At 38.2% G+C, this 13,981-nt stretch overlaps 2 protein-coding genes across 5 annotated transcripts; one reads left to right on the forward strand and one right to left on the reverse strand.

Moving 5' to 3' along the window:
* The first annotated feature begins 348 nt into the window (after positions 1-348).
* LOC116313959 (G/T mismatch-specific thymine DNA glycosylase-like) lies at positions 349-9,306 on the forward strand. 2 transcript variants are annotated; one of them, XM_031731815.2, is made up of 11 exons: positions 349-504; positions 1,116-1,190; positions 2,324-2,490; positions 3,197-3,483; positions 3,586-3,655; positions 3,909-4,044; positions 4,136-4,218; positions 4,309-4,403; positions 4,839-5,010; positions 6,840-6,992; positions 8,134-9,306. In XM_031731815.2, the coding sequence occupies exons 2-11, from the start codon at positions 1,132-1,134 to the stop codon at positions 8,256-8,258; spliced, it is 1,347 nt and encodes a 448-aa protein (XP_031587675.1). In that variant the 5' UTR covers positions 349-504; positions 1,116-1,131; the 3' UTR covers positions 8,259-9,306. The 2 variants fall into 2 exon arrangements, with proteins under 2 accessions (XP_031587675.1, XP_031587676.1); XM_031731816.2 differs by lacking the exon at positions 1,116-1,190 and having other exon boundaries at positions 356-504.
* Positions 8,392-13,703, reverse strand: LOC116313958 (patatin-like phospholipase domain-containing protein 2). 3 transcript variants are annotated; one of them, XM_031731813.2, is made up of 9 exons: positions 13,372-13,703; positions 12,637-12,869; positions 12,484-12,549; positions 11,572-11,781; positions 11,431-11,491; positions 11,166-11,342; positions 10,187-10,328; positions 9,962-10,060; positions 8,392-9,747 (listed from the first exon to the last, which is right to left on the reverse strand). In XM_031731813.2, the coding sequence occupies exons 1-9, from the start codon at positions 13,556-13,558 to the stop codon at positions 9,489-9,491; spliced, it is 1,434 nt and encodes a 477-aa protein (XP_031587673.1). In that variant the 5' UTR covers positions 13,559-13,703; the 3' UTR covers positions 8,392-9,488. The 3 variants fall into 3 exon arrangements, with proteins under 3 accessions (XP_031587673.1, XP_039471404.1, XP_031587674.1); XM_039615470.1 differs by having other exon boundaries at positions 12,637-12,864; positions 13,372-13,702; XM_031731814.2 differs by lacking the exon at positions 10,187-10,328 and having other exon boundaries at positions 9,524-9,747.
* Between the last annotated feature and the right edge of the window lie 278 nt (positions 13,704-13,981).

Raw genomic sequence — 13,981 nt, forward strand, 5'->3', positions numbered from 1 at the left:
TCCTCTTATTTTTCCTTGTTTTGTCATAGCTGTAGTAATGTTAGTTGTAAATAAAATATTTAAATATAGAAATACTGCACCAAATTGCAAAATTAGGCACGGATGTCAACCAATAGACAGCAACCTCACGGAGTTTAAACCGAGCAGCTCATACCAATCCGAAAATAGGGGCGTGTCGTTTTAATTTCTAACGATTTATACAGTCAAATTTGCATTAAAAACACTATTCTCCGATATGCTTATAAAAATAACATGTAGAAAATATTTCATGGCGCAGAAATATTCAATAGGGCTATTTTTCCCCTATTACAATAACCGACAGTTTTCCTAGTCACCCCTACATCTTAACCTTAAGATGTTCCGGTGTCAAAGTTGAGTAGCAGGATTGTCATGTCTTTGTTGCATCTGTTCCACCTCAAATGTTATGAATAGAAGTGTGTGAATATATGGAAAAAAAATAACCATCTTACCGTAAAAGAAGTGCTTCATCCGTGCCCTCAACAGGTATGTTTTACGTGTATTGATATTAAGAAATTGTTTACAATTTCTTGGGGAGAAGTCTTAGTGGAAGCGAAGCCATTCATCCATGCTAAGTTAACTACCCGGCTAGCTGTTGGCTAACATTAGCTGTACTTGTGGCACGTCTACTGAATAGCGTTAAATCTTAACATTTATATTACCACAAATAGACATTATCTGAATTGATAGCCACAAACGCGAACTTTTACCTCATTGCGTCGTATTCTACACCTGTTTTAAAACAGGAAATGTATAACCGTTTTAATTCATGTTAGCTTGTTAGTTAGCATAGCCATGGAAGAAAAGGGTAAACATTTTAGCAGGTGTACACTGTATGCTCTATTTAAAATATCCACTGTTATAAATACTAAATCTATTCGGCTATTAGTAATTGGACTTTAATGTGTCACGGCCATTTAAGTTATCTTTTGTTGGTGTTTGTGTTTTGGTTTATGTTTTGTACATCTCCACAGCCTGACTAAAGTATGCTGCCACATGCGTTCAATTTCATGTACTGCCAAACTCTTATATGTTAAACCACATGTACATTACCTAGCTGTGTTTCTTCAACATCCGTATTGATTTATTTAATAAAGTCAAACCACCCAAAAGATGGAAGAAAAGCTGAATGGATCACTGCCTGTTGTATCTCCGGAGTACCTTCAACAGTGGTGAGTCTTCCTCCTCACCACAGTGTGGCCAGACTGGACCCAGATTATGTCAGCAGCCCTCTAACTGGCAAAGTGTGATGCTATGAAATGAAAGCATGTGCACATAGTTGCCTGTTTGACGTTTTGTTTTGTTTTTACTTTGATCACAGAAAATGATCAAAGAATCTCAGCTGGGCTATGATGCCTTTCTTTCATTGTTTGGTCCAAGGAAGAAAAAATCTGGTCTTACTTTTTGCTACTGTTCTTCCTATGTAGTACTTGCACCTTTTACACCAGCACAAAGCTACCTATGATTTTAGTAAATCACAGCCTTTACTCATTTGTTTTTATTTTATTTTATTTTTTGCTTCTTTGTAGATACTAAGATATTTTAACTAATACCATTTAAAGATCTTTGTGTTTGGGGAAAAAATACCCCAATCATAAAAAATAAAATAAAATTTCCAGTTTTTAGAACTGTCAAGCAATCCAGTCATGTAACGCATGAGTAGAAACTCTGGTGTTGACAATCATTATCAGATGTGATCTCCATCTAATTATAGATGGAGGTCATATCTCAAACTGTGGTAAAATACAACATCCAGGTGAACATGTTAAAATGAAAACATTAGTGTGGATTCAGCCTAACATTGGAATTATTTCTGCCAACAGTTGGGTGATCTATATATTCCCATTCTGCAATCCTTGATGGACATATATATTAAATGTTTTGTAAGGAGTATAGAGTCAGGTGCCAGTTTCTCTGCTCTACCTACTATATTTAGAAGTAATTTAATTCACAATAAACCTACTTTATAGCAGAACCACTAAGGCTTTTGATGTTTTTGTTTAGTTTTAATTAGATTTAATCTGTTTGTGCTATACCAAATAGTTTATGAAGTTGCACTACTCTCAGAAATGCTTGAAATTAAACGTGGGATCTTGTAATTAGATGATTAAAATCAATGTGTTTGCTCTTTTATCACCGCTCAACTAAATACGAAAAGACCTAAACAAAAAGCACATGGTTTATGTAATCCAGCTAACATCTGTTTTAACTCCACAGTGAATCTCACACAGCCAGCTTGATTGTTATAATAATACTTACCCATTTTTTGCTTTTGTTTTGTTTTTCTGAATTCCCTCCACCTCAGGGTTCGGTCTGCCCAGCAGTTTCAAGCTCTCCAGGCTCAATATTCAGACGTCATTCCTGAACATCAGTTTCACTATACAGAGCATCAAGCTGGAGAGCCAGCTATGGCAAACATGGTTAATCCGGAACCCATGATGGATCAGCTAGAACCTACCAACTTGACAAAACGTACTTTGATATATTTATTGCGTTAACACCTAGTTATAAGTTAGGATCAGGGTTTAAAATGGGCTGGAATGATATTCCTTCAGTTAATAGGTAATTTAGTCTGATAGGGGTCATCAAAACATTGAGTTAAATTGCCTATCTGGGCACTAGGCATTTATGTTTTGTTTTCTGCTCCATGATGTTCAGCAGGAACAGGTAAATTGGCTGGAGCTATACCTAAGCATGATGTGCTCAGCTTTAAAAGCTTCCTCCTTCCTACGGTCGCTCAGAGTTCCTTTTGCTCATAGACAGTGACAAGGGAAGTAAGTTTATTAACCAAAGCATGAATATTGTGTAGTCAGTAAGTCAGTTGTGTAAAGTATGCATTGATGAGTTGGAGGAAGGAGGAAGCTTTGCTAGGGCAGCTGACCGCAGCCTGTTCACAAAGAAAAATCTACTTTGGGTTATAAACTTTTTTTCCCCTTGCTGCACTTTAACCTTAGTTTAGGACCTAATGTTAGTTTAATGTGACAGCCTTACCATTATATATGATGTTTTTTTTTTCTTTTTCATATAATGTATTTGCTGTATATTAAGGCATGATGATATATAGAAATAGTCTGCCAAAACTGCAGTTTAACACCACACAAGAGCAAATGACTTACAACAGTACTTACATCATGGTCTCTTACCTTTTTTTTTATTTTTGTTTTTTCAATTCTTGTAGCTCCAGCTAAAAAGAGAGGCAGACCAGCTCAACCCAAGCAACCAGGGGCACCCACACCACCAAAAGTCCCGAAGGCACGAAAGCCACCAAAAGACCCAAATGCACCTAAAGCAAAACCAGGTCCAAAGCCCAAAAAGGCAGCTCAGGCTGATGGGAAACAGGAGAAGATTGATGAAACTTTCAAGAAGGTGAAGAGGAAAGTAGACCGCTTCAAGGGCATGTCAGAGGAGGAGGTCATGAAAAAGACTCTACCAGACCTACTGGACTACAACCTGGACTATGTCATTGTAAGATTTACTTTTTAGTTGGATAATTATATATTATATCTAGTTCACTGCTAGACCATAATGTGAACATAAGCTTGGCTGACATCACTGGTTTGCTTTCAGATTGGTATCAATCCAGGTCTGATGGCAGCTTTCATTGGACGATGGTTTCCAGGTCCTGGAAATCATTTCTGTAAGTTATGATACTGTAATTATTTTGAGTTGTCTTATGGTAACATAAAAATGGATCCTGGGCTTCAGAAAGGTTATTGATTTGCTGACACAGTGGTGCAGATTTTTACCTTACAGAATAAAGCATGTCCTTTCTCTGTGAAGTTTGTAAATTCTCTTCCTGTATGGAATTCTTCTGGGTACTCCAGCTTCAGTAAAATGTCAGTATTTATTAGCCTTTGTTGCTGAATCACCTGGTCACTTTTTGATTTCAGGGAAGTGTTTGTTTCTGTCTGGATTTACTGATGAGCAGCTCAACCACATGCATGACACCGTCCTACCTGTTAAGTATAAAATGGGCTTCACCAACATGGTGGCCAGGGCAACACCAGGGAGCAAAGATCTTTCAAGGTATATGACTGTAAAAGATTTCAGTTATCATATTAGAAAAAAAATGTTTTACAGGTTTCGTAAACCTTTTTCTTTCATTTCATCTCACCAGTAAAGAGTTGCGTGAAGGAGGCAAAATTCTTGTGGAGAAGCTGAAAAAATACAAGCCCCTTATTGCTGTGTTCAATGGAAAATGTAAGTCCACCTACTAACAAAGAACAATGGTGACCATGAAACGGTTTGCTTAAGTCAGTTAAGCTAATAGTAATCTTCTTTTGTCTCCAGGCATCTATGAAATGTTCTGCAGAGAACTGTTTGGTAAAAAACCACAAAAACTTGAATTTGGTTTGCAGCCACACAAGATCCCCGACTGTGACGTGGTGAGAACTCAGTTTTCAGTCAAGTTTTTAAAGGTTTCTTCAGATGTTGGTGGAAATGATACAGATACATGCTGTTCTTCAAGAATATTTTAGAAATATTTTCATCTTTTATTTGTATTTATTCAATAAATTTAATAGACAATGTTCAAAGTGTGAAAATAATATTAACATGCCAAAAATAAAATGTAGGATTTTTCTAGTATTTTGTTCATAAAGGCTTAAATTTGTAATTATAGGAACTGACCCAAAAGTGAATGTGCAAGTCTTTATATTTTGTGATAGAAGTGATATGATCAACATATTCATATCAAAGGAAATCAATATAGACAAGTAGAAAATTAAGAACTGTAAGACATTTTTTTAAAAAAGTGTGATACTTAAAAGTAACTGATACTTCATTCTGAAGACATTACTTAAGAGTTTGTTTCTTTGCAGGCTTTGTTTCTGATGCCTTCATCCAGCGCTCGTTGCGCCCAATTCCCTCGTGCTCAGGACAAAGTCCACTTCTACATCAAACTGAGAGAACTCAGAGACCAGCTGAAGGGTGTCCAAAAAAGCACAGAGATCCAAGAGGTCAACTACACATTTGACCTTCAGCTGGCCAAGGGTAAGCGTATGGGCTCAAAATGTGGTCATAAATATTTTGTACTTGTAAATCAGTTTTGTACTTGTAAATCAGGATTTGTATGTGTAAAAAAAGAATTTGTGCGTGCGTAAAAAGATTTGTATTTGTAAAAAGAATTTGTGCGTCGTAAAAAGATTGTATGTGTAAAAGATTTGTGTGTGTGTAAAAAGATTTGTATTTGTAAAAAGAATTTGTGCGTGCGTAAAAAGATTTGTATGTGTAAAAAGAATTTGTGCGTGCGTAAAAAGATTTGTATGTAAAAAAGATTTGTGTGTGGACTTAGCTAAAACCCCCTGCAAGTTACAAGTACGAATTTTGACCCTATTTTTCTTCCTGTCATCTGATTGGTCAATGTCATGTCAATCACAAATGTAACAATCCAATCAGAGAACAGATGGGGTTGGCTGTCGGAGGGCACTTTTTGAACTGCAGGTCCTTGAAGGGTAATACAGTTTGAAGCTGGAGGATCTCTATATAAATATCCGATAGCAGCTAGGTCCCTTACTTTCAGCAGCTGTTGAAAGGATAAAGTTGTGGTATGTCAGTGGTTAGAAATACCATTATTACTTTAGGATTAGTTTAACACAAAGTCAGGGCTGACCCGGGACCATTGCTGTGAGTCACAGTGCGCAGCATAAAGGTCCTTTCACATCAGACGCAGGATGTGCTGCTAATGCTAACTGCTAACTAAAAAGCAAAGGATCCAGAATTTGTTGCGCTGGCTGCTGAGCTCTGTGGGTTTTGCAGCAGCTCTACCTGTACTAGATGCACCTGCTCCTTGTCGTTTCTATCTCTGACTTTATGTCCTCTACAACAGTTTCTGTTTTTGCTAGTTCTTCAAATGTTCAATAAAAACATGTATGCTAATTCATAACGAAGAAAGCTTTGTAATGAAGACTGTCATTTCCAAAACACTGCCCCCCGCGGTCCGCAGCGCTGTTGAAAAGCCTGTGGAAGTCCCTGTATAAAGCACGTAGACCTGTGACACAAAAATCACCAAACTCGGACGACCACAGACTGTTTTCCTTTGTGGTGAGGAAGGAAAACGCTGGGTTGGCATGTAAAGGGCATTTATTCCCTTCAAGGACCTGCAGTTCAAAAAAAGTGCCCCTCCGACAGCCAAACCCATCTGTCCTCTGATTGGATTGTTACATTTGTGATTGACATGACATTGACCAATCAGATGACAGGAAGAAAAAATAGGGTCAAAATTCGTACTTGTAACTTGCAGGGGGTTTTTGGCTAAGTCCACACACAAATCTTTTTACACATACAAATCTTTTTACGCATGCACAAATTCTTTTTACACATACAAATCTTTTTACGACGCACAAATTCTTTTTACAAATACAAAATTTTTTACACACACACAAATCTTTTTACACATACAAATCTTTTTACGCTACGCACAAATTTTTTTACACATACAAAACTGATTTACAAGTACAAAATATTTATGACCACATTTTGAGCCCATATAAGCGTGACCAGGGGTGTGTGTGTGTGTGTGTGTGTTTGGGTTTTGTTTTGTTTTTTCTTTAAAAAAATGTGTTACTTGCCTGTCTAACCTGAATTTCACCACTAAGTACCTTTACAGCGGCTTTAATTAAAAATTTTAATTAAAATTCAATTTTAAAAAAATCTGAAGTAAAACTACTACGCTGTTATTTACCATAGGTACTTTCCCTACTTTTAATATTGTAGAAATGCCTCAAAGCCACTAAAATGAGTGAAGTCATTAATTTAATATCCTGTCTATTTTATTAATTTTTTAAAGCATTTTGTTATTTCTTCCCCTTTTTTATCAACAGAGGATGCCAAGAGGCTGGCAATAAAGGAAGAACAATATGATCCTGGTTATGAAGATGCCTATGGCGGAGCATATGTCGAGAGGGGACCTGAAGGAAGCCAAGCTGAAAGCCAGAGCAACGGTCACTGCACGTTTTCATCTGCTGAAAATACAGGCAAGTCATTCAGATAGGTGAGCCTGAGGGCGAGCTCGGATGCACCCAACATTCATCTACAGTGCTCAGCACTTATGGTTTCTAGTTTCAGGTAGTTGTATTCTCCACCTGTTGAGACACTCGAGTTTGTATAATTTGCATAAATCTTTGTATAAATTTGAGTTTTTATAAGTCCGTCTGTTACTCAGATGTGAATGTAGTGTTATGTAATTGCATGGACATGTGTAATTTGTCTTAAAGTGATGGCACAATCCTGGCCAGGAGATGGAGTAACCATGAGCTAGGGCTGCACGATTTTGCATAAAATGAGAATCACGATTTTTTTGCTTAGAATTGAGATCACGATTCTCTCACGATTTTCTTTTCCAGTATAAATATTTATTGCACTTATTAACTGCACATCAACTTTGTAACAGTTGAGACTGAACATAAAAACAATAAATGTCTCACATTTTGTCGTTGCTGCAAAATGTTGTACTGCTTGTAATTCCGTTTCCACCGTTGCTCGACACTGCGTGTATAGAGCAGGTAGTGCAACATTTGAAAAATAGTTGCGGGACGGCACTGTGTAGCGTTTGTCTAGTGTGTTGATCATTTTCCTAAATCCCTGGTTTTGCACAGTGTTGATTGGAGCCATATCTTTAGCCAGGTGATAAGTGATAGCCTCCGTAATTTCTTTGTGCCTGCGGGAGTTCGACGGGTATGGGGAAGCGCTGTATAAGGTTCCCGTTATTGATGTGGTTGACCGGAACGGATTTTCTCCTGTCACTTTCTTGGCCTTTACAGCTTCGTCATCTCTCACGTGCTCTCCGTTGTTTTTTCCCTGCCAGCTGGCTTCGGTATTACGTGGTATAAGGCTCCGCCCTTGTCATTTGTTGAGCAGGAAGAGTGAGCGCTTGTTTTCATGCAGATTATGTCCCGGATCAAAATGCGGTACAATCGTCATCTTTTTTTTCTTTTCTTTTTTTTAAAATCGTTGTCATTTGGAAATGAGATCGCACATAAGTATGAATTGAGATCGCGATTTTCTAACGATTAATTGTGCAGCCCTACCATGAGCATGAACTTTGCTACAGGCATCATTAGTTCACATCTTACATGCATAGAAAAATGCTTCTGTTTCTGTGTTCTCCACCCCCAGGAGCACAGGAGGCGACTGTATCACAAACAGCTGATGGCCAGCTCCCGGACGGACAGTGGATGACCCAGTCGTTTGCAGATCAGATTCCAGACATAGGCAGCGGACCAAAAGATGGTAGCATATGAGGAAAAGGGCTTGCCTGTGCTACACACAGAGACTTGAGCAAACTTAGCTCTTACCTCTTTTTTTGTCAGGTTTTAGAATTCCTTTTTAATTAATGTCTGAGTGGAATATATAAAAAAAAACCATGTAGTGGACTTTTTAGAAAATTTGCAGAATATATTTTCTGCACCTTTTTAATTCTTTGTGATCTTGTAAACATATACAGCATGATCGTCTTCACTGCAGTCTTTTTAAATATGTGAAATCAGGGACTTGACAATAGCCTCTTTCAGACACGGTTCAACATCGATGGTGCTCTGTCCTGACATAAGTGATGGTAATGTTCCTCAGAGCTTTATTCACACATACCGTTATTCCAGAGAATTTTTTTTTGCAACCACATGAATCATTATGCTGGCCTTTGGTTTAAGGCGCTTCAGCACCAATTTTTATACTGTCTGTTTCTTAAATTGATTCGTAAATATTACTAGGTTTGGCCCAAAAGGATTGCCCTTCTGACTTTTATAACAGAGTGACCAGGGGTGCACATTGATAAGATGCTGTTAGATGAATGCAAATTAATACTTGTCTGAAAGTGGCTAATGATGTGTGACTGTCTTTTCAAAGACAGTCACACATCATTTAAACCTTTGTTTTGCCTTTTTACTGTACTGTACTGTACTGTACTGCACTGCACTGCAATGCAGTAAATGAGAACTTTCACATCTGCTGTTTAAACAGCAGATAAACTCCAGAAATTTTATTTTATAAATTGACTGATCAGTGTGAGCTTGTGTGATCCTCTGTTTGCAGGGAGGACTTGGTTAGCATTAATATGTTACATTCATGGTGCTATGAACTGATGAGATGCAAAATGATGACTCGATGTCAGAGGTCCTGCAGAGGCATCGTCTCACCAGCCTTTAAATATGTTACGAAACATTTAATGGGTTTTATTTGATTTGATTTGATTTGATTTAGGAATTGTAGAATTATGTTATGTTTATGATTATATCGGTCACACGGAATGACTCATTTGTCCAATAAAATGTACTGATGATGCTTTTTCTATACTTTTGTTTTACCTTTGTTTCAATATCACATGGTAGCTATTCAATCTTTGCGAAGAAAAAGGCGTTCTTTTTATTTTCCTGTTGTACATTACACTTCGACTCATGGTGTTGATAAGATGTCAGTAAGTTCAGCAAATGCTGAAGTTTTTTTGTTTGTTTGTTTTCCTTTGTTGGTTTCCTTTAATCAATCTTTTTTCCACTTTGTTTATGGTTGATTACATGTCCCTTTGCTGGTGTGTTTAACATCACCTGGCCAGATGCAGTTCTAGTTGAGACTGGGGGCATAAGCTCCATGTTGCCATTGGTGTCCCAGCAGAGATTCATTTTAGAATCTGAGGTCATCTTTGATTTCAGAGTTTGTGTATTTATGTCTCGTCCTCTCTGATTCCTGCTGTCTGAACCAGATGACCTGCAGATGCAGTTAGTCTCTCGAGATGCGCTGAAGAATATGAAGAGGAAAAAGCTGAAAATCATCATCACACAAAGGATGAGCTTTTCATTAATGTTACCTCCTTATAATATTAGCAACACATACAGTTTGTTGGAGTGACAAAGACATGGCATATGTAAAAGCCAAAAATGAGATTTAATAGTCCTAAGGTTAAATCAGTTTTTTTTTAAAGGTAAAATTGTGAATTTTTATGTACACATACCTGTTGATACTATCATTGCTAATGCTCCATTTCTGCCTGTAGAAATCTGCAGACCACAATAACAGTCTGCAAAGTGCTGTACAGCTGAATGACACCATGCTGTCACAGTAAAACACAGAAAAAAGAAAGAAATTGAAGTACTAATTGCTGTTGTTAACCCAAGTTCATTCCAAAGCCCAGTAGAGAATAGGGTATTAGTCTCGGATCAAACTGTTCACACTTTACCTTTTGGTAAATAAGATGGTCAGCTCAACAGGTAAGATGAGGAAGGTAAGTAGATACGTAAACAAATTCATTGTCAGGAAGTCCCTGTAATGCGGCCACCTGCTGCCACCATCATGACTATCCCTGCATGCCTCACATAGAACTAACACAGACACACAAAGGGTGGAAATTACATAAAATTATGTATCATGCTACCTGTGAGAGACCTAGTGTGTGGGATAAATGACATTGTTCATTTAAACCTCAATTTAATACATTTTACATAAAATGGGAAATTTAAATCACTAGTTTGAAGTCTTAAGATTACATCATATTCTGCTGCTCAGTGGACAGACCTGGCAGTCTATATAAATCCACTGAATAGATCAGAAAGACTGTTACAGCCTACCCTACCATTGTACTAAAAGCAGAGAGGATTTCGTAAGTTGAAAGTTAATATTTAATCTTTAGATTATTTATCTGGTTAACAGTTAATGTAAAGAAATAGTTCATGATTATTTGATTATGAGTTACATTAGATTCCTCTATCTTCTTACCTTGAAGAATACAGCAGTATCAAGATGGTGGATGCAAGTAATGCCCTCCTAATGTAATACTTTTTCAATTTGTTAGCATTAACATAATCAATTTAACTATCTAAATGTCATTAACTGTCAGAAGTTAATCTTTGAAAAGGCTTTCAGGACCCCTTGTTTAGGTTTGTACACCACAACTGGTGTTTTGTGAGTCAGCGCACCCACCTCCACTGGGGTTTATCCAGGACCAGTGGCCATGAAAGTCGAACATAAAGATGATTGTTTTGTTTTATGTTCATTCCAAATCATTACACTCTACCTGTTCCATTTCTGTGTCCTCTTTACCATTTGAACCAGCACTCTTACAATGACAACTTTTTTCAATTAAAATAAAGTCTTACAATAGCTCTTTTGAAAAACTTCTGTACATCTGATGATCAGCTTGTCTCACTTGACCTCCTTACTTTTCTTGATAGTCACTGGGAGATTCTCAATGACTCTATGGTCCAGCCACTGATGGTTTTCCTTGTGACACTTCATCATCCTCTCTTCTGCTTGACCCACTTCCTTCATCTGCTCACAGCAAGGAGATTTGGCTCCTACCACTGCACTGCTGTGAATATTTTGTGCTGTAAGCAGATCTGAGACAGTTGGTTGATAACATGTTTTGCTGTCACTTTATGGTGTAAACCAGAAAAGCTAAAGAAAATGAAGGTGGAAAAATCTCACCTTTCTCTCTCAGGAAACAAAAAGCATCCATGTAGCCATTGTGGCATATCTCAGCCAGCTTCTGTCTCACAAAAAAAAAAAAGTTAAACATTACTTTACACTCTACTGCTTTAAAGTCATGAGCTCTGGACATGAACCCACCTCAAGTCTGGGGGGAAGGAAGGATGTACAGACTCGATATACATTCCCAGTGTTGACCTGAATGCTGACGTTTCCGTAGTGGACTTCAAAGAAATTGTAGGACCCTTCTCTGGGGCAAATGTCACTCTCGCCTGAGAACGGGGCCATAGTGATGGTGTTTCTCTGCTCAGACAACGGCATCATGTTGCTCAGTGCTCCATCCATGTAGCGCTTAGAAGAAAGAAAAGCTGATCAAAATTGATGGCAAGCTGAGATGACGAAGTAGATCTAGTGTGACAAAAACATGTCATGAACTGTCCTCATATACAAAGCATCTACAGCGTTTATAAAGTAAAGGTGGATTACTACTCTCAAATAAAGATCACACGTATGCTGTGTGCTCTGTTTGTATGCTCAATCATAATTTTCAGTGTGCTTGCCTCTTTACCTGTGTGCTCTATTCCATTTACCTTATGTAAACCTTGAATAAGTTTAAAATTAAAGTGTGAGCGGAGAAAAAATTAAAAGCTTTGGCTGTAACAAAGCCTCCAGATATTGCATCTTTTAGCCAAGAAAGCCATAGACTGTATAAGATGGCCATGACCACCATAACATCACCGACCGATTAGTAAGGTTATGTTATGAAACTTGCTGAGACTGCTGAGATGGTTGTCTTCGCTCAACTGCAACTGGGCGTGATGAGAAAGGATTTGATATGATATATGAATGATATCCCGTTCCACTTCTATGATTCCCAAATTAACCTGCCCCTGAAATCTGGCAATAAAATGCTCCTGTAGCTTTGAAGCGGTCAGATATTTTTTTCTTTCCCATTCTCTATGGTCTATGGCACAGAAATCTCTACTCATTTATTTCAATAATAAGACCAGTAAAAGCAAAGAAAGCATACAAAAAAAGTTAAGCTCAACTGACCATGCCACGGTATGAAGGTGGGATGAAACCACAGTAAACAGGGAAAAAACAGCTGCACATGAGAACCTGCAAAGGTAAAGAGGTTAGATCACTAGAACAGAGAAGCCTAAAAGATCCCAACAATTTTTCTGTAAAATCACCAATCTGATCAACCTGAATGAGCTCCTCTCTGCTGGCAAACTCGGACACCAAAACATTTTTCCCATCAGCTATTCGGGTGAGAGACACGCAGAGCCTTCCAGAAGCCCGGAGGTGGGCATCTTCTGGAAGCTTTTCCAGCAGGGAGTCCCTGACTGTCCGGAGCAGGCTGAAGGTTGGGTGGAAAACTCCAAGGATGTGTTTTCTGGCCTCCTTCGCTATGGTTAAAATATCAGCACACAACTGTTCTGAGAGAGAAAATGCAGCAGAACCAAATGTTCAGGCTAATGTAGAGAACCAGTGACATTATGATGTATCATTGCATTATCCACATGTCTAAAAGACTTTGGAAGTTTTTTTTTTTTATTGTGCAGCAGTTGTTTTCCCTACAGTCTCCTCTCCTGACCATGAATTCTGTGCGACCTATGGAATTTGCTCTCTCTGTTGTATCAGCTGTTTGTGTGTCAGTGAACTTGTGAAATACACCGCCTAGTGTCAGTTACAACACCATTTGTTTTGAGATATGCCTGAACTTCATGAATGGACAGGTACTTCAAGTGCAAATGAAAAAAAAGACAAAAATGTTATACAAAAATACAACGCAGTGCAATAAACATCAATTATTGGTATCATGAATGGTACCAACAGTTACATTTTATTTATGAAATCCTCTTTAATTTCTCTTTAAGAAATAAATTGTTGAAGAGCTGGACAAACTGTAAGTTGCAGTGTACATTAAATGTGACTCACCAATGGGAATGCCAACAGTGAGAGCTGCAGCCACGAGACACCCAGAGGAAGATCCACAAATTTTAGAAGCACCATGAACCAGCTGTGGAGCCCGCTCCAGGATACAGCTCAAAGCTCCCACGTAGTAAATGCTCCTGAATCCACAGCCTGCAAAAGAGATGTTCCACTCCTCGACCCAGTTAAACATCTTATCTGGTTTCTCCACTGACTGTCAGATTAATTAAAACTCAGAACGATATCTATAATATTGTCATTTTGTCAGTCGTGTCTCAGAGTTCAGCTGGTGCATTTAGGAGCCTCCCAGGGTTGAATTGACCTGCGTTATCTGCACTACAGTCAGATGTAAACGGGGAGTGTTTTAGCTGGCTATGGTGTGGTATTGCATAACCTACTAGGCTCAAACGTTTCAAAATAGAAAACAAGCTGGAGTTGCTCACTAACTGTAATTTGGCCCGCTGTATGACATGTGATACAGTTTTCATTAGTTACACAACTCCGCACTGTGTACAAAAATATGGGAGGTACAAGTGGGAAAACGCCATGACCATTCTGACTGGTTAGTAGGTGTTTGTGAAGGGCTATAATTTATGAGATACAAAAAAAACCCAAG

This window comes from Oreochromis aureus, linkage group 7 (assembly GCF_013358895.1).
Source record: "Oreochromis aureus strain Israel breed Guangdong linkage group 7, ZZ_aureus, whole genome shotgun sequence".
Taxonomy (NCBI): Eukaryota; Metazoa; Chordata; class Actinopteri; order Cichliformes; family Cichlidae; genus Oreochromis; species Oreochromis aureus.